This window comes from Triplophysa dalaica, chromosome 22, assembly GCF_015846415.1.
Source record: "Triplophysa dalaica isolate WHDGS20190420 chromosome 22, ASM1584641v1, whole genome shotgun sequence".
Lineage (NCBI taxonomy): Eukaryota > Metazoa > Chordata > Actinopteri > Cypriniformes > Nemacheilidae > Triplophysa > Triplophysa dalaica.
Genome location: NC_079563.1, coordinates 2891724 through 2914329, shown reverse-complemented (window position 1 = coordinate 2914329; position 22606 = coordinate 2891724). Strand labels below are relative to the sequence as shown.

Sequence of the window (22606 nt, the reverse complement as noted above, 5' to 3'; positions counted from 1 at the left end):
CGTTTGGTCAAAAAGGGTTGATCAGAACTGCTGTGCTGTAAATCAGCCTGTGCTGCATCACTGGGTTGATTTAACCCATTGTTGGGTCACATATATAAGCCATTTTAACTGGAGTTGCACCGATACAACATTTCTGTGATATCTGCATATACAGATTCTGAAGATTAAATTAATATTTCTTAACTTTTGAAATGTTATTAATTGATATAATAACTATTTGTGTTGAACATTAAACTGGTGATATTTCTTAACATTTTTCTTAGCAAGTCCTCTTTTGATAGACTGAATATATTGGCCTCGATCTTCGTCCGATAGAGTGAAAAGTTGCCGAAAGTGAGAAAAATTGCCAATAGTGGGGAAAATGATCAACCGTCACCGATTATTGGCCAATATATCGGTGCATCTTTAAATTTAACGCACGATTGCAGGGCTCCGGATTACAACTTTTGTTACTAGGAGCACTGTAGCCCCTGATGAAAAATTTTAGGAGCGCAAGCGAAACCTTTGCACACCTTTAATCACACCTTAAAGCTTTCCTGTAGCTTAGGTAAGAGCATTGCGTTAACAACGCAAGGTTGTGGGTTTGATCCCAGGGGATTGCAAATACCTATGTATAAAAGTATAGGATAACGCAATGTAAGTCGCTTTGGATAAAAGCGTCTGCCAAATGTATAAATGTAAATGTAATGTAAATGTAAATCAGCCTGCAATGCAATTATTCAATTATTTTCCCCAAAATAACCGTTTTACTAATACTGACAAAAATGTACTTGATGACCCCAGATTTGTTTCTGCTTATTTAAAAAGATGCAGAGTCTACACAGCTTTGTTATTGATTTTTGTTAAATAGAAAGATTATAATCTTTATTCATTTGAACCAACAGAAATTGTGTTTGTCAAAAAGTTTATATTCATATAATTATTAACAGTGTTACCCATTAAAGCAAAATGAAAGGTCGTTATGTTGAAACAATGTTTTTATTGTGTATTAAGGACAATTTTCCTCATGTTCACAACACATGTACATATAACGTCAAATAAATCATAATAAGAGCATTGCCCGATCGTTCGTTCTTGCTGTGAACAGATTTGAAATGATCCAGCGCTGCCTCAAGTAATCCATAGATAAATTACGTTTCCTGAACTCCTCCGCTTTAAGTTTTGTTTTTAACGTCTCATATATAAAATAGTTTGTCACAGCAAACAGTGACTTGTAGTAATGTGCTCATGTTCTGTGTGTGTAAACTTTCAATGATGACCTGGATTGTGCTTCAGAGACACTTGAGTGTCACCACAGCCTACACTGGTGGCGGGTCGCGATCCACTGATCTTTCCACATGAAATAACAACTAGAAGAAATTCCACATGCACGAGTACTTGTATAAAATGCTCGCACTGTCTCAACACTTTTATTAGTCACAGTCTGGAGCCCTGGACTGGCTTTGTCACTTTTGACCCAATGCTGTGTTGAAAATAAACTAGCATTTTATAGACTGGACTAAATGAATAAATCTGCATCGATTTTAAGACTTGTACATAGTGTCGAACATTTACATTCATGCATTAAGCTGACTTTTTTACATGAGTGTATTCGAGTTCCTGTATATTTGATTAAATAGGAATTGAACCCATGACCTTGGCATTGCTTAAGCTATGACCCGTTGAGTTAAAGGGACACCTAGATCATTAAATAACAAATTTCTTGAAGGAAATTGGTAGGAATAATTTGGCGACTAACAACCCTTCCCATTTTGTCAACTAGCTTTCCTTGTTTCTTAAAGTACCCATTACAATCACTATAGGAAGTCTAGCAGAAGAGGAATTGTTACATCACAGATCGTTGATGACTTATTTCGACTGATGGTTTACAGCTCCCATGTTCCTCTTCTCCAAACGACGTCTCACATCACCGAGAGTGCAAACAAACAGCGTTAATTCTCAAAGTAACTGATCTAGAAGTTGTGCCTTGCCAAGTATGCGCATTAAGCTAAATCGCTGGGTTTGGAATACACGCTGAGGGAAGAGCTTGTGCCGTGCCAAGAATACACACAAATGCACTCTTCGAAAGAACAGATGGGAGAAACCAAGTGAATAAAGTCATTCCATAGAAGACTATGCAGTTTTCTATATAGGCTTTAGTCTGTAAACAAGAACTATGGAAACAAATGCAGAGTTAGGGGATGCCATCCCAACTGACACTTTGTAAATAAAACAGTTGAGACTATCTTAATAACAGGGGTGTTAATGTGCATTTCTGGTCCAATTCGGCTTAATCCCTGAATAAACACAAGCGGTCGGAGGTATTCCTTAGTTCCAAGTTGCTAAATCCAGGCAAAGTACCAAAACATAGTCTCCCATTTGTTTTGGGCTATTCATGCAACATGACTACTTATAAAATATGCACAAGATCTGAACAGCATCCCAACAAATCAATTATTTATATTATCCTCAGAATGGGCAGAACAAGAGATACACAAAGTATTGATGTTGTTTAATCGAGTCTAATGTCGGTTTACTTTTAGTCTGGTTTTATTATCCAAATCACATTTTTTATCAGTGTTTTTCCACAAAAAGGTTTTAATTAACGGATACGGAATTTTACATGAATGCAAGTGAATGCACTTAGCTTGTTGTTCTAGTGCTGGCCCTTGACAAACTTGAAATGAGTCATAATAAATTGCGCACTGCAATGTATTCATTAGTAATACAGGCCTGGATATTGAAAGATAGATGTAAACAAAGATGACAGGGCCAATTAAATAACTTGTTTTACAACAAATTGTGAAATACCTAGTGAAAATATGTTTACATATAAAGTAACCATCAAGTTACTTTTGGATTTCTTCAAAGTTGTGTATACAAACAAGGACTAGAGATAGTCGACACATTTTATTTGAACTTATTTATGCAGACAAAAACAATGTCAGTTTTTATGCAATAGTAAGTGGGGTTTTTTCGGTGTTGACCATCAGATTGCTGTTTTTGATGGGAATGTTTGGCAAAACAAAGAGGTTCCGTGATTCAACGTAATTTAATTCCTATAGCTCTAGTTTGCGACCCAATGCACGAACGCCCATGTCACGAATACCAGCGCTGTCTCACAAGTGTTAATTATTTTATTAAACATAAAAATAAATTGTAGTGTATATCAGAAAACGCTATCACAAGTATTCCGCTAGTCCCCAAGCATAATTCGTATGCGCTTGAGTATAACATCGTCTCTTGATCTATTAATTGCATGTGATGGCTCCAGCTTTCAAGCTCCCCCGGCATTGAAGGATTCATAATAGCACCTTCTTTCTTCATCTGTTCAACTATATCAGTGGGGACATTATAAATTCATCTTATTTCTCAAGGTGCGAAGAGGTGCTCAAAGCCGACGGTGCTTGGATCTTTCGCTCATTGTGTATTATCTACGGGCAGTATTTTAATCTTCGAATCAGAAATGGCTGTTGAAAACAGCTTAGCCTATACAGTGGGGTGGGGGGCATTGGTACATTCTTGAGAGATTACATAAGGGAGGGCAACGTGACCCCATCCTCTTGCCAGTATCCTGTCCCATTTAACTATAACACCCTGTACTGACTTCAGGCTTTTGGTATGGAAATTGTGGCTTTAAGGGATGTAGATTCTTTTATCTGGCACTGAAATTCTTGGGCTTTCTGCTTCCCGGTGTGTATCCAAGGACAATTCAATATAATTCTTCTAGCGAATGCTGTAAACAATTTTAGAAAGGCGAATTTCCCCCCCACTATTAGACAAACACAATCCGTAACACAAACACAGGACTAGTATTTCTTTCATTCATCCTAGTGACTTTTTGATTTAATTTTTTACTTTAAAAAACTGCGACATATTTTTGAAAATGATAAAAAAAAAAGTGTAACATACAAAGAGTGGTGACATCCTCCACATGCATATTAAGTGATTTCTTTTAAAATCACATAGCCAAGTAGTGGCCTGGCATGCACAATACAGGGGATATTTCGGGAATATGTGTGAACATATATTAGTTTTTGTTTTAATTTTTGGTACATTGTTGTCATGTAAAAGTACCCTTAGATTTGTAATTGATCAGTGAGTCTTTTGTGAGTCAATGTATCATTCATTTGGGTCTTAAAGGCGCAGTTTTTGATTAACTGCAGTCAATAGCGTCGTATTACATAATTGCAAAGAATCACTGAGTCCAAACACAACGGTGGCCACCACAGTACAAAAAGATGTCGTTATCATGTTGACGCAGTTAAGGGATCATGCTGGCATTAGAAAGACTGTAGATGAGCAATGTCTTGTTTATTACAGAAAAACGTTCAATGGATTTTAAGTGTAAAAAGACGGATACAAGTCAGCCAGGAGCTAGGACCTGTGTTAATATTATGAAGACTTTCCAGCAGAGACGCGTTAGGACCTGCGGCACTAAGGCTTTTAGTAGAGATACTCATAGATATCTATGGAGATACTTTCCAGCAGATAGACGTTGGAGAGAAAGATCGTCTCAACATCTACCCAGAGGAGGTTTCTCTGATTCGGATCAGTATGTGAGTAACATACCAAGATATGTTGTTGTTGTAATGTTAGCTGTCTGACAGAGCAGTTTTGAGTGTCATTGTTTATCTGTAACCACTTTAATATTGTACTCTTGTCCGTTTAGGTCTTCGGTAAAAAAAACATGGCGGCGAACTCAATATATGTAGATATAATCAGCTTATTCTAAGTTATTAAAAACATAATGGTTCATTATGTAAGATCTTTATACACCTCTGAAGAAATAGTTTTGTATATTATATTGCATTTCGGTAAATAGATTGTCCTACATACAGTACGAATTTTTACTTTAATAATTCATTACATGAGTTTACACACCTTAAAGAAATTCTAAGGTTATTTTACACAATCGAATTGAAATAATTTGTTTATATTTAGTTTTGATTGGCAACATTTAAACAGCATTTAGAGGCCCTTGCAAGAACGCCAGAGTGCGTCCCGTCTCTCACTTGAGCATTGCAGCGGATATAACAGCCCTCCTCACCCCTCACGTCAGGGAGTATAAATACGCCAGGCCAGTCGAGCCAGCGAGCGTGTCTACTGTTGTGGAGAAAGAAAGCAATTATGTGCCACTTCCAAAATTCACATCTGACTTTCTACTGATGGGTTAAAAGAGGCCGGGCAGTGAGGGTCTGTCACTCAAGCTAATGAGAGCTATTCCCCTCAGCCCCCCTTCTGCGGGAACACTACAGCCAAACCAACAGGTTTAATAGATAATTGTCTAACACGCTAGTCCCTCTTTGACGGCCAGTCACCTGCAGGGCAATTAATATCAAAGGTAGTGGCAACACCTCAGCCCTTATCGCAATGAAACTGCCGTGAAACTCCAGGAATTCCTTCAAACGTTTCCAAGTCATGAAGCTGTTGATGCTATTAAGAGGAAATCATGCAAAGTAGTTGCTAATGAGATATGTCTCGGTAATGGGTTGAATGTCAACAAAGGAAGTGAACCAGACCGCTTTAGTCAGATATGAACACATTCCAGGAAGTTTTTTTACACTTTTGTTTCAAAAAACTTGGATGAGAAACTATTTTCGACGAAGGTAACACAATAGACACACTGTATTATGATGTATGAATGAGTTAACCCCTTGGTTTTGTGAAAGATTTGGCATTGAACAATGTCCAAAGGCAACAGGGGAAGATAAATTGTCTCCTGTAATTGTTTTGAGTATGTCATGCACTCATGGTATGGGGTAATATGCATGTTAATGTTTTACTGTACTACCTATTAATCAAACTGTCATAAAAAGGTTTCACAATGTGTAAGTTTAAGTCCTTGACTTCAGATTATTTCATTACTGACTGACTGTATACAACATGTCTGTCCCACATCATTGATTCATTTACATTGAATTACGTTGACTTTTTTCTATACGATTGATGCCCTTATTTATTTTAGTAGGGCCTACTGTTCCGTTCTGTTCTATGTGATTTCAACAACATTCAGAGCTGATCCCAATACACGTTTTAATAGTGATCATTTAAAAATGATGTTTTCAATTCCCTTACCCTGTCACCTAACCCTCTCTGAAAGCTTTTGACATTTTTACATTGGCAATAAAACTCGTTTAGTATGTTTATTAAGTCACTTACATTACAGGCACATTTGGGATGTCCTCATAAACTACATTTGCATCATAACGCACCTACAAACACACACAAGGTCTTAGCAGAGCATTTCCAGTAAATACTGGAAAAGGACCTGCAATTTATGCAATTTATTTGCGAATCAAACCATGGCTGTTTAACACAAGTAAAGTCATTTGCACTGAGGCTCAACAAGAGCAATGCTACTTATGTTCATGTAAACACTAGCGGAGCGCTGCATTTCTACACATGAAGTATTACCTCCGTAAAGGTGTAAGGACAACACTCCCGGCCAAGTTCAGTTCATTGCGCCCCTGATGGATGTTCCCCGTGCCGGGAAGACTAGGATCATAAGATATTGGTCCTCAGAGGCCTGTGACACTGAATATGGTGTGTGAATACACAAAGCCTTATCCATCGACATCTCAAGGATGCCCCCGCTGATCCAGCAATCGATATGGGCGGCAGAGAGAGAGAGAGAGAGAGAGAGAGAGCCAACAAGCATTTTTCAATCTCCACGCTCAAGGAATCAAGAAACAGCTTACAGTGCCCAAAGGAAAAATAACCTTAGAGCTGAACAAACTACTTAATCATAGTGTTCAAGTTGTCAGAGGTGAATTTTAATGTCTAATGCACTGCAATGCAATATGAGAGAAATTTAACCGATGACTAAAGAGCTATAATTCTGCCATTTGTTCAAGCATCGTTTTGAACTGTTGACTCGCAGAAGCATTCCATGAACATGTTATATAGATAAAACTTCAGAACAGGTTCATGGTTTATTCAGGACTTTCATTTATTAGATATGACCAATATGATTGCTTATCGCAAGGCGTCTGTGGAATCCCAGAGGGAAGACAAATCACAAATGATATTCTCAATTATTTCTCTTAGACAGCAATACGATTTAAATGGAAAGAAAACGGAAGCTTAAGTATCCAGTTTCTTAGATGTTTCCCCGGAGCGCACTGGTCTCATCTAGAGTTTCAGAGGAGATTTTGAAATGTGAAAAACACACAAATGTGGATATGGAAACAAAACTTCCCCTCCATGTTCATTTGGATAGTCTTAGCTTCATTTAAAGGGCATTTTTCCTACTATGGGAGACAATAGGGGGCAAAATCTGTTTGGTTATAAGCATTCTTTCAAATATCTTTCTCTGTGTTCGTCAGAACAAAGACATTTATACAGATTTGGAACAACTCAAAGGTGAGTAAATCATGACAGAATTTAGATTTTTGGGTGAAGTATCCCATTAGTACATTCATTACCACACCATATAAATATATAGGGTCAATCACCATAATACAACGTACCAAAGACATAAAAAAAATTCATGTTCATATCAAAATATTATTTAACAACACCAAATCAACCAGAATACATCACACAAACAAAATGTTCAAATCAGCCTGAGACAGAATAGATCTGGACATGATCCAAAATTTAGATTGAAAAATGATTTAAACAAGCCATGAAAATGCACTACATAAATAAAGGCTCAGAGTGCAGCATACTTTAGTCGGCGAATTAAAAAAAAATCACTCGAAAGGCACCTGGACAGAGCATTTTGCATGAAAAAAATATATTTACAAATTTGGTTTGTTTCTCTTTATGAATAGTGTTGATGTATGGAGGGTGAATGGTCTATTGAATTAAAGGATATTAAAGGAAGGCTGCAAAAAGAAAAAGTGCACATGTTTTAAAACCAGCTATGAAGATGAACCCATCAGCACACAGTCATGCTAATTTCATGATTGTGCCGATGAGGGATGATGGTGTCTAATAACACTTGTCTCAGAAATAATCAAAAGTCCGGTATCTCTGATGACAGGCCTGAAGGGGGCAATTATGTCAAATGACACAAGGAAGAACTTGGTAACACAGCACAATGCGACAATGCAAATCAGCTGTTCAATCTAAATTGTAATAAAAGTGTTCTTGATGTGGAGCAACTCTTGTTTGGGATCTGGAGTGAGACCCAGAGTGAGAGAAAAAAAGAGCGAGAAGTCCATAAATGTTTAATTCGCGTGTATTTGCACGTCAGAGGTGCAGACGGGGTCTGGGTGGGGTGGAGGACGGGACTTTGGTGAAAGATGGCTGAATACCCTCTTTTCTCCCTCTAATATCCTTTACCATGCTAATGGTACTGCAATGCCGGGGCTATTGATTAATCTAAGTGCGGGCCGGAGGATGAGAGACTCTTTTGGCAGATGCACAAAAGGCCATTAAACGCAGGGCAGCCGGAGGGTGGGGTGAGATGGGGGGGTGCAGCGTGTCAGGAGAGGAGAAAGAGAAATGAGGGAGGGGACGAATGAATGAAGAGAATTGTGGGGAAGTAAGCACATGAAGACTGGGCGCTGGGATTTGAAGTCACGATGACACATTTAGTTCTGTGTGCAAGCATGGAAATGAAACTTCTCTGTGAGTGTAAAAAACACAGAGCACTTTGAAGAGTGTTTGGGTGAAACTCATCAAAAATATCTTTGAGACCACTTAAAGGCGAAGTCAGATTTAAAAAGTTTTTTGACGATATGCTGCTGCCATTGGATAAGCCAGTTTTACTGTGTTGTGTCTGCTGTTTTCCAAAACTAAATATTTAAATGAAAACATTTTCACCGATTTTTAACATTTGATTTTGGGGTGAAATATGACCCAGAAATGCTCTTCACACACTTCGTTTCAGTCTGTGCCTCGGCAACGCAATGTTCTCAGTTAAACGAAAATATAAACGACAGCAGAGTGTTTCAAGGCTGATGTTTCCATTAAGGGTCGCTTTAAACTGCAAATCAAATAGCACGCGCAAATCCACTGAGAAATCTGTTCCACGTGAGGTCACAAGATGGCAGTTTAAAACAAATAAAAAGCCTGAAATGAGACACATGCAATGCTTGTGAAAGTAAAAGATGCTGTGAGCGCAGCGAAAGCCAATGTTTATAGTGGAAGTGAACTGTCTCAGTATTAGAAGCACATATACGTCTGCTTGGGGAACGGGCACATTTTGTAGTTATAGACTCTGAATTTTGATGAGATCCATAAATAAGGATGAAAATGAATAGGACGTGACAGGTCATGATAGCGTCCCACCAGCTGATACATCTACAAACAAGATGCCGGTCCCTTGGTTGTGCAACACCGTGACTGAGCATAGTTTTAAAAAATGTACATGTCCTGGGCTTCCAAATACACCCAAACACACTCATTTTAAATCTGTGACCTTTTTTCACCTACACACTGCTGCTTAATTTGCTTGTAGCCGCTTATGTGCTATTAACAAAGACTTGAGACTGTTAAGAGGGCCCTCTCACTTCATGATTGCGTACACGCATACATACACACACTCAAAGGCAGAAGGCAAGAGGGCAGACATCTCATTTCCCCCTGGCACAAGTCCGTGACTCACCGCCGTCCGATATCTTCAGCATTGGAGCGGAGAGGCGTAGAGTGATATCATAACTGTGACTGCTAACTGACATCACAGGCTAATGGCTAATGGGTCCTATGAAACATGGTCCGCTAGTCAATAAATCAGCATAAGTGCGTTGATATTTGAACCTGTCTCTCCATTAAAATAAAAAAAACAAAGGAAAAATAACGACGAGGCAATAATTGCACCCTGCTCTTGTGTATTCTCCAGGGTTTGTTAGTAAAATGAGATGTAGGAAAAAGAAACACGATTACGTTCAGAAAGCGAAACAATAGCAAAACATCCTCAAACTGTTTTTTGTTAACAAGATACCAGAATACTTAAAATCTTTGAAAAATATTCATTAGTTTAGGCATTAAGTAAACAACACTCTGAACTGGACATTTTTGTGTTGTGTCCAAAAAATCGTAGTAATTATGAAGTACTCAGTAAACACCGCCGAAGGCGTCAAAAATGTGAGGCATCCGGGGCGCATAAGCAGCCTGCAAAACGTCTCTGCCAAGTGAAAACAACTCAAAAGAGGTGCGTCTAACAGCAATAAACAAATTCTATATGTTCGGCCCCCTACACTGGTTCGAACGAATTCCCTCTGGATGGGCTGACTTACATAGAACCCCCACAAACCATTTGAGGGACATCTGATGCAGGCTACTGAAAGCAAACATCGTGTTGTTTTTGAAAACTACAGACTGCTGTTGGAGCCAATAGCCTAGTCGGCAGTGCTCCGAACATAGGTGCGGTTGTGTATCGGGCGACCTAAGTTCGATTCTCATCTCGTGGTCCTTTCCCGAACCCACCCTCTTCTCTCTCCCACCTGCTTCCTGTCCTCTCTACCACCAAACTTTACAATAAAAGGCAAAAAGCCAAAAAGTCAAATGAGAGACTGCTACATGAATGCTTCAAAAATAACTTGCCACAGGATTTTACTTAAAACCTTTGAACAATATTCATGAGTATTGTTTGATGTACTCAGAAGCAAGAAAAAAGAAATATTCTCTGAGAGAACAGCAGACTTTGACAGTGTTTTTTTATTTATTTTCTTAATAATTGCATTGGTGGTGTATGTATAACTTTCAATATAGTGGCTGTTCTCAATTTGCATTCTTCAGCTATCTTGCGTCCTCGTGTTCTCACTCTACGTCATCAATAACCGTCAAAGTACAGAAACACAAGAACAGAGAACGCACAAAAGTACCCGGATGTATTCACAAAATCAGAGATGCATCGAATGAAGCCTCGCACCCTTACGGAACCCGCTAGAAGTACCAGAAGTCACTGTGGCAGGTCCATCCAAGTTCGTACTTCATAGGCTGCCTCGCAGAAATACTCTATTTGTGAAATTAAATACGTTTGGCTTGAACATTAATGGCAATAGAACTAGAATGGAACCTCAAAAATATTAACGATCAACATTTCTTTTCAATGAGATGCTTTGTTGTTATTCTCACTTTTATGTCGCTTTAGATAAAATAATCTTCCAAAAGTATAAATGTAATGTAACTCAAAATTGAATCTTCTATGGCATCTCTTTGAAGAAACTATTAAGTGTAACTATGCTTTCTACAAACAGTTTTCTTGTTGAGTTAATATTTACTGTAACACCCTACAACGCTGTCTCTTAAGGCAGCACACTAGGTTATGGACCACAGCACGCCATATGCTAAAATGTGGACCAGACCTTATGCTTATGGTCAAAAGTCTGGCTACACCAGACTGCTACCATGTGCTCAAATGAACTCCGGTAAAGCAAATGGAAAACCCATCATCTCACAGCAATAAGAATGCCGTGCAAATTCTGCCGAGCATTTTGCATAGCTTTTTATATTATTTTCGCTCACCAAAAGCAACAGCCCAAATACTATGAAATCACGGTTCAGTCACCTGAAGCTGGGTGGTGTTTTATGGAGCTTGGCCTCTAACAGAGTAGATTCGTTCTGAGCTAGAGCTCCCAAAAGCCCCCACTGGTCAAGAGCAGATTGTTTCTCATTTGGCTGAGTGGCACCACAGCGGCTTGTTAAAGCGTAAGTTTAAATACATCATTTCTGGGAATGAAAGGAGCGCAGAAGAAAAATGGCCCGCCACAACATTTTTCCCCCTCGCCCCCCCTAGCCTGTGTTCTTTTGCACTCTATCCTGCTGCGTTCCTGAACAAGAGACAGAGCATGAAACATATGCAGTCATTTCACAGCTGTCTCGTGCCTCTTTTTTCTCTTATCCTTTTCAATCCATCACGCACGTCTCTCTTCAAAAACACGATTTTAACGGCAACTTGAAGGTTAGCAAAATGCACCCATATACCTTTGTCAATTCTTCTATTGCATTTCTGTCTTTAACTGCAATGGTCAGTCTTTGGAAGTTGTGTTGCACCTTGCACGTGTTCTCAGAAAAACGTTCTTATAGCGCAGTCATCCTCAATTAGCGGACCGGATCCGTACCTTCCTTCGTTCCATCCGGAACGCAAGACATAGGCCGATAAACCATTTAAAACACTTGAATATTCTGGTTGTTTAAACTATGCCGCGCGTCTACACAACAGAGAATTACATCACACACGCTCTCAGGAACATTTATGTAATTGATCTTTTGCAACTATATCTTCTAATTTCTTATCTAGTGCCAACGCGCTTCATTTTAACCTTTTGCGCTCCGCGCGCTGCTTCTCACGCCAAAGATGCGCCGCATGAAGGGCAGCAGACACTGCTTATTAGTGGCCAGTGGCTAGTGCAGACACGCAAGAGCAGCTAAATGGACACACAACAATAAACAAAACGCAGCAATATAAAAGTATTTGTATCTGTCAGTCTGTTTAGTGTTTGTTATAGGTCTCCAACATTTCAAGGACAATATTTGTGATATTTTATGAACCATAGCGTATTTATATACATTTAGCTTTAGCATTATTGATCAGCATGTAAACATTTGTGACCCTGTTAAAAACCAAGCTAAACACTCATATTCTAATTCATTATTAGATAATAAGCACCAAAGATTTATCTCAAGCATTCATTTCCATCTTTAAAATGGCATTATTCAGTCAATATTGAAGATCATATTGTGATATTTTCACAGAATACTCTGTAGGATGATATTATGTATAAAAATGTAAAAAGACTTTTGCGTGGTCACATTTTGTGATGAACAACGTTCTAATTGGGAAATTGTTTAAAGATAGAAGTAGTTCTGGTATGAATGGTATGGAAAGGCTAATTTAGTAAGTAACTTTGTTTTCTGTTTATGATGAGAGCATTTTAACTGTTACATTAAAAAAATCTTTATACAATATATCCAACTGGACTAAATTGATTACATTTTTATTTTAAAAAAACATAGTGTCCTGACCTCCGTTTGGAAGAAAATATGAACTTTAATTGAATACCCCAGTTATAGCGTATTTTAAGACCCTGCATTCTATTCCATGAACCCGGAACTACACTGCATATAGAATTTTGTACAAAATATTTTATCTTACGCTCCATTTCTAATAACACAAAGATATGACGTGTATCATGCAGAGCACTATAATGGTGTTTACATCCAGTAATGCTGCATGTTGTCTGTCTTATTCTTATAGCATTCATACTTAGAAACAAATGAATAGTATAATGCAATGTAAGTCGCTTTGGATTAAAATGTCTGCCAAATCCATAAATGTAAATGTAAAATCATAACCACCCTGTAAAAGGACAATTTACTCAGTGAATTGGATGCTAAAACAGCACAGACATCATGCGTAAATAAACAATCCTATCAGACACAGCTGAACCATTCTAAGTAACTTTTCCTGTTTAAATACAAAAGGGTTTTGAAAGAGAAGGTCACTGATTCCCATTTTGAATAGATATCTTTTAAGCTCACACCTCTGAGGAAATGAAAAGTTGCAAAGTTCCTTACTCGGCGGGTGTGAACGTACGCAAATCCTTCGTATAATTACTCCACACTTCGGATGCTCATGTGGTAAATGTCAATGCTTTTTAAAGCTCCGCAGTAACACATGTCTCTTCATCTAAGTACAATCAAATACAACTGAGCAGAAACATTGATCCGTTGAATTTCTCAGTCCAGTCATTCATCTGAGCCACTGTTCAAAAATACAATTCTGCTCTATAATGAAGCTATTATAAATAAAATACTGTTACTTGCAATACAGTTGTTATGTTAAATAGTGGAGTAGACTCAATGCAACTAATCATATCTAAAATAATTCTTGATTAATATAGTTTGTAGCGTTCCTGCTTTTAAAACATATGGCAGCCTATTATTTTTGGCTCTGTATGTTTTAGCCAAAAAAAGTAACAAAATACCCAACATTTTTTGTTTTTACAACATTTTCTTCCTAACATATGACTTTTAAAAGGGTAAAATTTGAATTCTCCCATTCATTTCTCAACCTCAAGTAGTTTAACATCTCAATGACCTCCATTTCTCCCAAATACACAAATTAAGTGAAGCTTTCTGACTCCTCCTTAGACTTCAACGCAACCAATCTTCAAAGCGTTGAGAGTGCCTTAAGACATCGTAAAATTGTCCACGCGACTCTGGTGGTTAAGTATAAATTAGTATAATGCGATGAGGATGTTTTTTGTGCGCAAACAAACAAAACTAACGACTATATTCAAAAACTTCCTGATTTGAGTGTTAGTTTCCAGGGGGGTTGCCGAAGCCACGAGACAAAATGCTTCCGGTGTTGTAGATCCTGTGTGGTCTGACACCGGTTGCACTGTAATGTGGCCCGTGTGTTTGGCTGCGATGCAATCTGAGGAGTCAGAAAGCTTCCAAAACTACATTCATTTGCGTTTTTGGGAAAAAGAGAGGTCATACAGATGTTAAACTACTTGAGGGTGAGCAATGAATTTTCATTTTTGGCTGGAATTAACCATGAAATACTGCATATTTTAAATACTGTGCTTTACCCCCCAATAATGACAGGTGTAAATCAGTGGCGAGATCATGTTTGGTTTTGAAACAATTGCCGAGATCACACACTAGGGATTCTATTAATTGAATTGTGTTTGTATAGTTTGCATAATTTCAATTGAATGTCAGTTTATTAATATGACACATAATATATAAGTGCTTTACTAATGGTCTCTATTCAGGAACATCATGCGCTATTTGAAAGCGCTTAATTGTTTCCATCCCACATTTTGTTGACGGATCCCAGGCAGCTTTGAGGCATCCATCGCTCAGCGAGGTCCGTTCCAACTGCCATCTGTCTCATTCCTCAGCAGAATGAATGGTTTTCTACACGGTGCTTCCCCTGTGCCGAACTGGCTCTTTCATCCCGCCGAAGCCCCCTCTTGGTGATACACTACGTGAGCGCACATATGAGGTGCAGCTGAAATGCGGCCCTGCAGAAGACTGATGAGGTTTCCACCTCGTTGTGATGGAGCTCAATATGGTCTTTGCTGCAGGCTGATATAAGCTTGTGTTCGGGCTGATACGGTTTGTTTTAGGGGAACGGAGGCCTCAAACAACTCAAATGGGATTTGTGCAATACTGAGTGATAGTTGTTCTGAAAATTTTAGTGGTTGGATTGTGTGGAGGCAGGAACGAGATGCTCAGTGGTGAAGTACAGCATCATCCGTGGTTAACCATCACTGCACAATCAAGGCTGTTAATCTACTTGATGTCTTTCAGCAGTTTTGGAGTCTGGACATAACCACAATGCATTTTAAAAATGTAAAGAAGTGTTTCATGCCGTGACAGTAAATACATATTTGACAAACAAATTTGGATTCAATCATTTAGCATTATTGAGTTATATTCAAGACCTACTTTTACGTTTAAGTTCAAAACTGCCAAAATACCTCAATGTGAAGTTTGTCTTAAAGGACATGTCTAGTCTCATTCTGTGGAGTAGAATGGACACGACTGAGCTCATGGAGATACCTTTACTAAAAGTACACAGGTTTTAGTTTAAAAAGCATTTCTAAACCCTTATGCAAAGACTGACATAGCTGGCCACCATCAAGCTTCTCAAATCAAGTGTAAAGCATTATTTCTGGTAGGTCACGTGAGTCAAAATCACATCAGCTGGTCCTCATCTACCTATAGAAATAAGACGCTATCACATTATCCGTTTTAAATTCATTCAGCCATCAGCCGCTTATCGTGTTGCTCATACGCAAATTACCCTCCACCATCCCCAACTCCACTTCACATTTACAATCAGAACACAACTAACTTTTCATAAGTCTTAATTATGTGTTGCATAATGAGTAAATGTCATAGAGAACTAATGACGTCTGTTTGTTTTGTTATGTTTACCCTATTGGGGGTTATCTCTGCGCTCCCAGAACAGAACCATACTACCAATCTAAACTGTATGCTGATAGTAATTCATTCTGATCCTGACAGAACTACCTTTTTAACTTATAAATTAATAAAATCACAATAGCTGACCAGTTTAACAAGTCATTTTTTGCTGGTCTATACTGGACATATCACCGGGAAGGGTTTATGTAAATATGAATACGCTTAAGTTGGACTTACGTGCTGCCATTGGTCTCGAATAAGCGGGCGGTAGCGCAGAAAGTATTTGAGCGGGAAACTTTCCACATCAGGCCACGAAGAAGGGCTGTTCCAGGTCACTTCCAGTCTTCGTGCATTATTGGCTACAGGTTTGGCCACCACCCTCTCAGGGGGGTCCGGTTTCACTGTTGGACCAAAGGAATTTCAATTGAAGCTCTTGACTGATAAAAGATGAAATAGTTCACCTGGAAGTGTTTTTCCTTTGGAGTCATATAGCTTTGTGGAATATTATGACTGCAGAAAAATGGTATCAAAGTTTTCATTTTTGGATGAACATTCCATTAAAGTCAAATGTTTTTTTCTGCACCACTGCTGCCACAAATGCTGATTTCAAAAAGAGTTAATATTTTCCAATAAAACTTTTAGCATAGTTTCACTTTTAATTATCAATGCACACATATAAGGTTGGACTTAAATACTTCACATAAGCTATTAAATCATCAGTTACAGCAGAATAAAACAAGAATACAGTTATAAGAAAGGCTAACTGTAAATAATACTTTTGACAAATGTCGTAAGAAAGTACTGTAATCGAGTAATAGATAAATGATGAATGCTGTCAAGATTTTATCTTTATGATCTTCGCCTTGAGCAAAAAATCATTGACAAAATACACACATCGTTTTAAGAAGTCACACACATGTCATTTATGCAAAGGCACCCACTGAATATCAGAAGAGCATTTTAGAGCAAAGGTTTATGGGAAACGAGCAGAGCGCAACAGAGTGGCCTTATTCTTTATGTCTAGCGGTGGTGGCCCAAGATCATTCTGTTTGCTCTGCGGTTTTAGTTTCTCTCACACACAAGAAGACAAAGAGATGTTTCTGAGCCCCGTTCCCTTTACTATTCATAGCGGACACATAGTTGCTTCAGGATTTATCACTCAGGCCGTGACCTGGCTTGAGTTAAACACTCTTTACGACTTTTAAACACTGTAGATGTTGTTTAGATGTCGGCTATTGGAATGCAAATTTTGTAGGCTAAGACGAAGGGCTATGCTAAAAACAAACCCGTCTTAAACCACCCTTTTTTGTGGATTAGTGGTTTTAGCCAGTGTTTTGCTGGTCTAGTTAATCTTCTATTCTGGCAAAGCTGGTGTTTATCTGGTTTGAATACATGGTGAGCTAAAAAAGCTAAGAATCAACATAATACTATCAAACTAGACCAGCTAACAACCTTAGGGTAGTTTCAACTTTTTATTCATCAGGGAACATGTAGTGTAGGATTTTAGAGTTCCCTTTTATAATTTTTTCTAGTAGTGCCATGTAGCGCTTAATAATCTGTATGCTTCAGTTCTACAGTAAGGCAATTTCTTTGATGTAGTTTCATCAATATGTTGCATGTTTGTCATTGACATGTATGCTGATTCTCAAATGAAATCAAATAGCTTTTACATGCCAAATGCATTTTGAAAATGAATCCTCTATGAAAATATACTGTAGAAGCGGAAGGGAAATATTTTCATTGTCAATCCAGTGATCCGGGTGCATTAGCATTTTTATTACCGTCAAGCACACATGTAGCCATGCACGTAAGAACTTCATTTAGCTGCCGGTGCCATTCCAACAAAACACCAGTCAGCCAATACACTTGATATAATTCATTTTTCTATGCCCCTGTGCTTGGTGTTACAGTATTCATTCAGATAAGAATGTGATTGTGGGTTTCCAGAGTGACATGCAAATATGTTATAGCTGTTTCACGCAGGTCCCTGCTTATCCCATGTAAATGACTGCAGGTCTAAAGGCCAGGTTATGCCATTAAAAGAATAGTGGGGCTCACACCACAACTATGAAGAAAGCTATGTAGAGGAACGATTTCCAATTTATTTCCAGCTGATTTATGATAAATGATTGACAACCATCAATATCCAATCCCATTTAAAGGAAATAGTGCTGTTTTCTGTCGGTGTCAATGTAGTTATCATTATAGTTATGTTTAGAATGATCATTCTTGGTGTAAACATGTCTTCATTAGCTGGTTAATTTCTTGAAGCCAAAATCCCTTTGCAATTTAATGCAAGTGACTGTCATTATCAAATTTAGTAAAACGATCATCATAAAGTGTACCTATAGATGATTCTTCAAAGCTGACAGTTGTGGAGGCTCTTCCCAGGGCGTTCACTGCCGTGACATTTACTCGATACGGCGTGCTGGAGAACATTTCTGGAAACTTCACATGGCATCTGTTTTTATGGTACTCATCTCTATTCACCTCCAAAGGCTTCTGGTTGTGTCTGAAAAATAGAAAAGAATCAAGACAAAAGACCTAGTGACATCCTCTTAAAAACAATCTTGCAAGGGTTCTTTAACAATGATGAGAAGCTACAATGGAATGATATTATTATGATGTTCCATCTATGCACACTGGAAAACGATGGCACCAAATTATAAGAACAACGTTTGAATCCAGGGTTTTGTTGATAACGTTTTTGGCAGCATCACCGATACAAAATTACTGCTTAACATAATTTTTCCAGAAGAGAAACCCTATTTTCAATTGGATGTTTAACAGTTGTACCCCATAATAACAGAAGAAATTGAAATTGATCTGCCCTTAGGGTACCATCTTGGGTCTTATCAATAGCTGACCTTAAAACCTCCTAATATGAGCTCTGCCCACAAAGAGCAAAAACAATTTTTGAGCTTTAATTTGCACCTTAAAAAGGCAATAAACAGTTACCAAAATCATTTAATGCACATCTGGCAGAAAGTTCAAGTGAAAGGTCTAGTGCAGCGATTCCCAAACAATTTAATTCCAGGACCCACCTTGACAGGTATAATCTATCTTGAGACCCACCAAAATATTTTTAATGGAAATATGGGAAGAAAATATACATTCATCCTTTAAAGTAGAAGAGTTTTTATTTTCCCTAAATAGAATAAATGAAATTTAAGATGCAATGCCAAACTAACTAATGGTAAAATATCAAAAGCACAGTGACTTTCCACGACACACCTCATAACACAGTGCGACCCACAGTTTGAAAACCCTTGGTCTTGTGCACATGTTATGTGGATGTGCGAATATACGGTGACCTAAACTGCAGAGCATGCAAAAGTAATTTTTTATGAATTCCCCCTAAGTTGTTAATAATAGGGGTTAATAGAGGTTGCTGTTGTCTGATTAAAATCTATTTTTATTAAACTCCTTTTGTCAAACCATCCAGGGGAGGAGTGATTATTTGTAATTGCGATTGAAATGTAGCAAATTGGCCATTGAAAATTATTAAAGAACCACATGCTGTGAAATTGCTTGCTAACATCAGTTGGCCTGGAAGATTTTTTTTAGTTCTGTTTACCCCTGCTTTAGTTGCATGCTTTATATTTATATTACAGCGGATACCCAAAGAAAAATGGCACTGCTCAGAGGTTGCACTCTAGATATTTGAAGAGCTCTTATGTGTTTAATTTAAGTATAACGTCTCAGATGAATTCTGCTAAGCGAAATAAAAATAGAAACAAATGAGAAAAATACAGGAATAGTATTAAGTTGTAAAATGAAGGACGATGGTACGTGTAAAATAATCTGAATTTGGGTACATTTGATGAGAAAAGTTTCAGTTTGTATCATAATCTCATTACTGATTTTGATTGCAGATTTAGCAAATCTATTTCACAAGAAATATCTTAGATGCAGTACACTTGATCAAAAGTTTCCATTTGCTCTCCATTTCATTTTGATGAGGTTATAATTTTGATACTGCTGAGATCTACACTGAAGCTATACAGACAGTTGTGGACAGGTCAAGAGAAATTGGTTGAGAGACATGCGGCCTGTGTTCAGAGTTATAGTGCAGGGGGGTTTGGTTGAGATTTCTTTATCAAAACCACTTATACTACCTTGAGTTCCTGCACTAAGTGCTAGAAAGGCCTCTTCACAAAGCATCACTGCTTTAGATGGACCCGATGTGTCTAGAACATGAGAGGTCATGACATGACAAAAAGGGTAGGAGGAGAAAAAGTTGGGGTTGAACGCGAGAGACAGAAAAATTTCTTACTGGACATCAACTTCGTAGTCTGTAGGGATGTTTGGGGGATGCTGAAGATCCCAAGTGCAGTAGAATCCTTTAGGGTAGGTATTTGATCGGCATGTCACCTGCGGTTCCTTCGGTGGAACTGTGAATAAAGCAGAAGAAGGAAAACGTCAGTACTTTGTTAGCTGAAGGCCATTTTATGATATACCGAGATTCTTTAGTTGTGTAACCCCTCAAACCTCCCCCAGTCCAAGCATGAAGCGGGAAAGGAAAAAGGGGGAAATGTAATAACCGCCCATGCCCTCCTTCCAGATTAGAGCCCTTTCTTCGAGCTCCACTGGACCATACCCACCAGTGCCAGAATTGAAACTGATGAGTTGGACCGGTTGCCAGGGTGACGCATACGATTACCCCTTCCCATGTGTCCCTCTGTGTGAAATGGAGGGTGATTTAAGCCCTGTTAGCTGTTCAGTGCCTTCCTCCCCTTCCTCATCTCCATTGGCCCCCAGGGGCCTGACAAACTAGAGCCCGTAAGAAACAAACCTGCTCATAAGCTCACCTCTGGGCTCCCCTTTGAGCTTTGATTGCTCTAAACGCAGCACTGAGCTGCCAGCTTAGACACACAACACCTTCTAGACGTGATTTGATGAGGCTGGCTTTGAATTCTGAGAGAGGAAGAGAGGATGGTAGAGAGATATGCTTTAAGTCTGGCTCTGGCTTCATGTTATCTATCTTTTGAATAAGTGAGAACTTGCAATGATATTGAAATAAGACACAAACTGAAGAACATTTCAAAGTGACCTTAAACCTGTTTGAAAGCGACTTGAAACCCAAGTCATAAAGCATCAATCACAACTACTGCTGTAACTCAGTTGTGTTAGCACAGCAAACGGTTCCAGGGAACACACATGCTTATATAAATGCACCTTGCATGCACCACAAGTCACGTTGGATAACAATATCTGTGGAATACATGAATGTAAATGCATAAATGCAAGTATGGAGTCATTTTGACAGGGAGCTGATAAAATGGAACAAAAAGAAAAATGAATGAAGACTTGATTCCTCAAGCATCCAGCACTGGTAACTTAACCACGGAGTAAGTCAGTTTCACTGTTTTAGATTTAAGAGATAGTGGAATATGGAAAGCGTTTTACCTTTCTTTTGCTTTTTCAAATCACCATGCTGCTTTTGTGTAAAACAGCTTGTTCAAAGCATTTGTCACCATTGGAGAATTAATTACCAATTGAGTTCTGGCCTTTTGTTGAGAACACAACAGGAATACTGATCAGAAACAGGGTGTCCTCCCTCCACACAATATAATGGATAGATAAGTGTTCTGGACATCTGGAATTGCTGATGAAGAAAATACACAGAGGTGAATGCACAAGGTAGCAGAACACTTGTCAGAGGAGCGTATTTCGTTTGCCCTAACATTCTTGCCTTGAGCTCCTGCCGCTTTCTACTCAGGAGGTCCATTGCTCCATAGAGTTCAGACCACAGGAGGTCTTCCTCACCCTCAGGCCAAACGGGCACGCTGACAGCTCACAGACCCTCGTCCCTGACGGCTTAAACCACCGGAACCCTCCCCTTTCACTTCTCCGCCCTTCCAGAAAGAGAATGCACGGCCATCCACACAGAAGAACATCTCAAAGACATTCTCCAAAGAGGCAAGTGCCACAAAACAAAAGAAGGTTGCTTTTTTCTGTGAGAATTTGCAGCCTGGCAACACATCTATTGTGTCCTTTATGTTTTTTCTTTCTTTCACCCTTTTTGGAAGACCGGAATGTTCTAAAATAGACAACAAAGACATATTTTAGCGTCCTTTCCTATACGTGTGATTTCATTTAAGCTACCAGTGCCAAAGTAACAGCGTTAGCCGGAGGTGTGGGGAAGTTAAACAAAAGCCTTACTTAAGGGACTTTGGTGGTATTGTAGGAAACGATTGGGAAAGGTGCAACTAAGGAAAGCTCGTGGTCACTAAATCAAAAGGAAAGATATGAAAAAAAAATTGTACATGGAAGAGCCCGTTTGTCACTCTATTAGGTTTTTGGCATTGTGCCAATATTTTCCTGAAAATTGGGGTCAATAATATAGTTATTAAATCTGGACACAAATACGATTAAAAGCAAACATTAGTATGATGTATCATTTTTTGTTGCTTAACAGTAATGAGAATTATGTTTTTCCTGTACATAATACTTGACAATAATCCCAATAATGGCACACTGCAAAACATTTTAATAGTCTTGAACTAGACCTCACTGTCCTTATGAGAAATATTTTCTTATTTTGTCTTTTGCTTATGAAGTGATTGATGACAGGCCCTTTTTAATTCATTTGCAAGGTAATGTCATTAACTGTAATATTACATATAATGTTTGACAACCATTTGATTGTATTTTGTATGAAAAAAGTATTAAACTTTAATAATATCCGAACAAGATACAACTTTATAGAAGTTCAAGAATGTGAAACATTAAAGGAAGGATTTTTACACAAAACATGATGGTTAACAAGGCTTCCTACGCAAGCTTC

The 22606-nt window shown here is 38.4% G+C and overlaps 1 protein-coding gene across 1 annotated transcript in view; it reads right to left on the bottom strand.

The window, feature by feature from the left end:
• The window catches only part of cntfr (ciliary neurotrophic factor receptor), a 138939-nt gene that overhangs the window by 9973 nt on the left and 106360 nt on the right, over nt 1-22606 (bottom strand). The window contains exons 5-7 of the mRNA XM_056737229.1: nt 20093-20210; nt 18162-18328; nt 16054-16217 (exon numbers count right to left, since the gene is read on the bottom strand). Coding sequence (XP_056593207.1) covers nt 16054-16217; nt 18162-18328; nt 20093-20210 — 449 coding nt within the window. The remainder of the gene's footprint in view (nt 1-16053; nt 16218-18161; nt 18329-20092; nt 20211-22606) is intronic.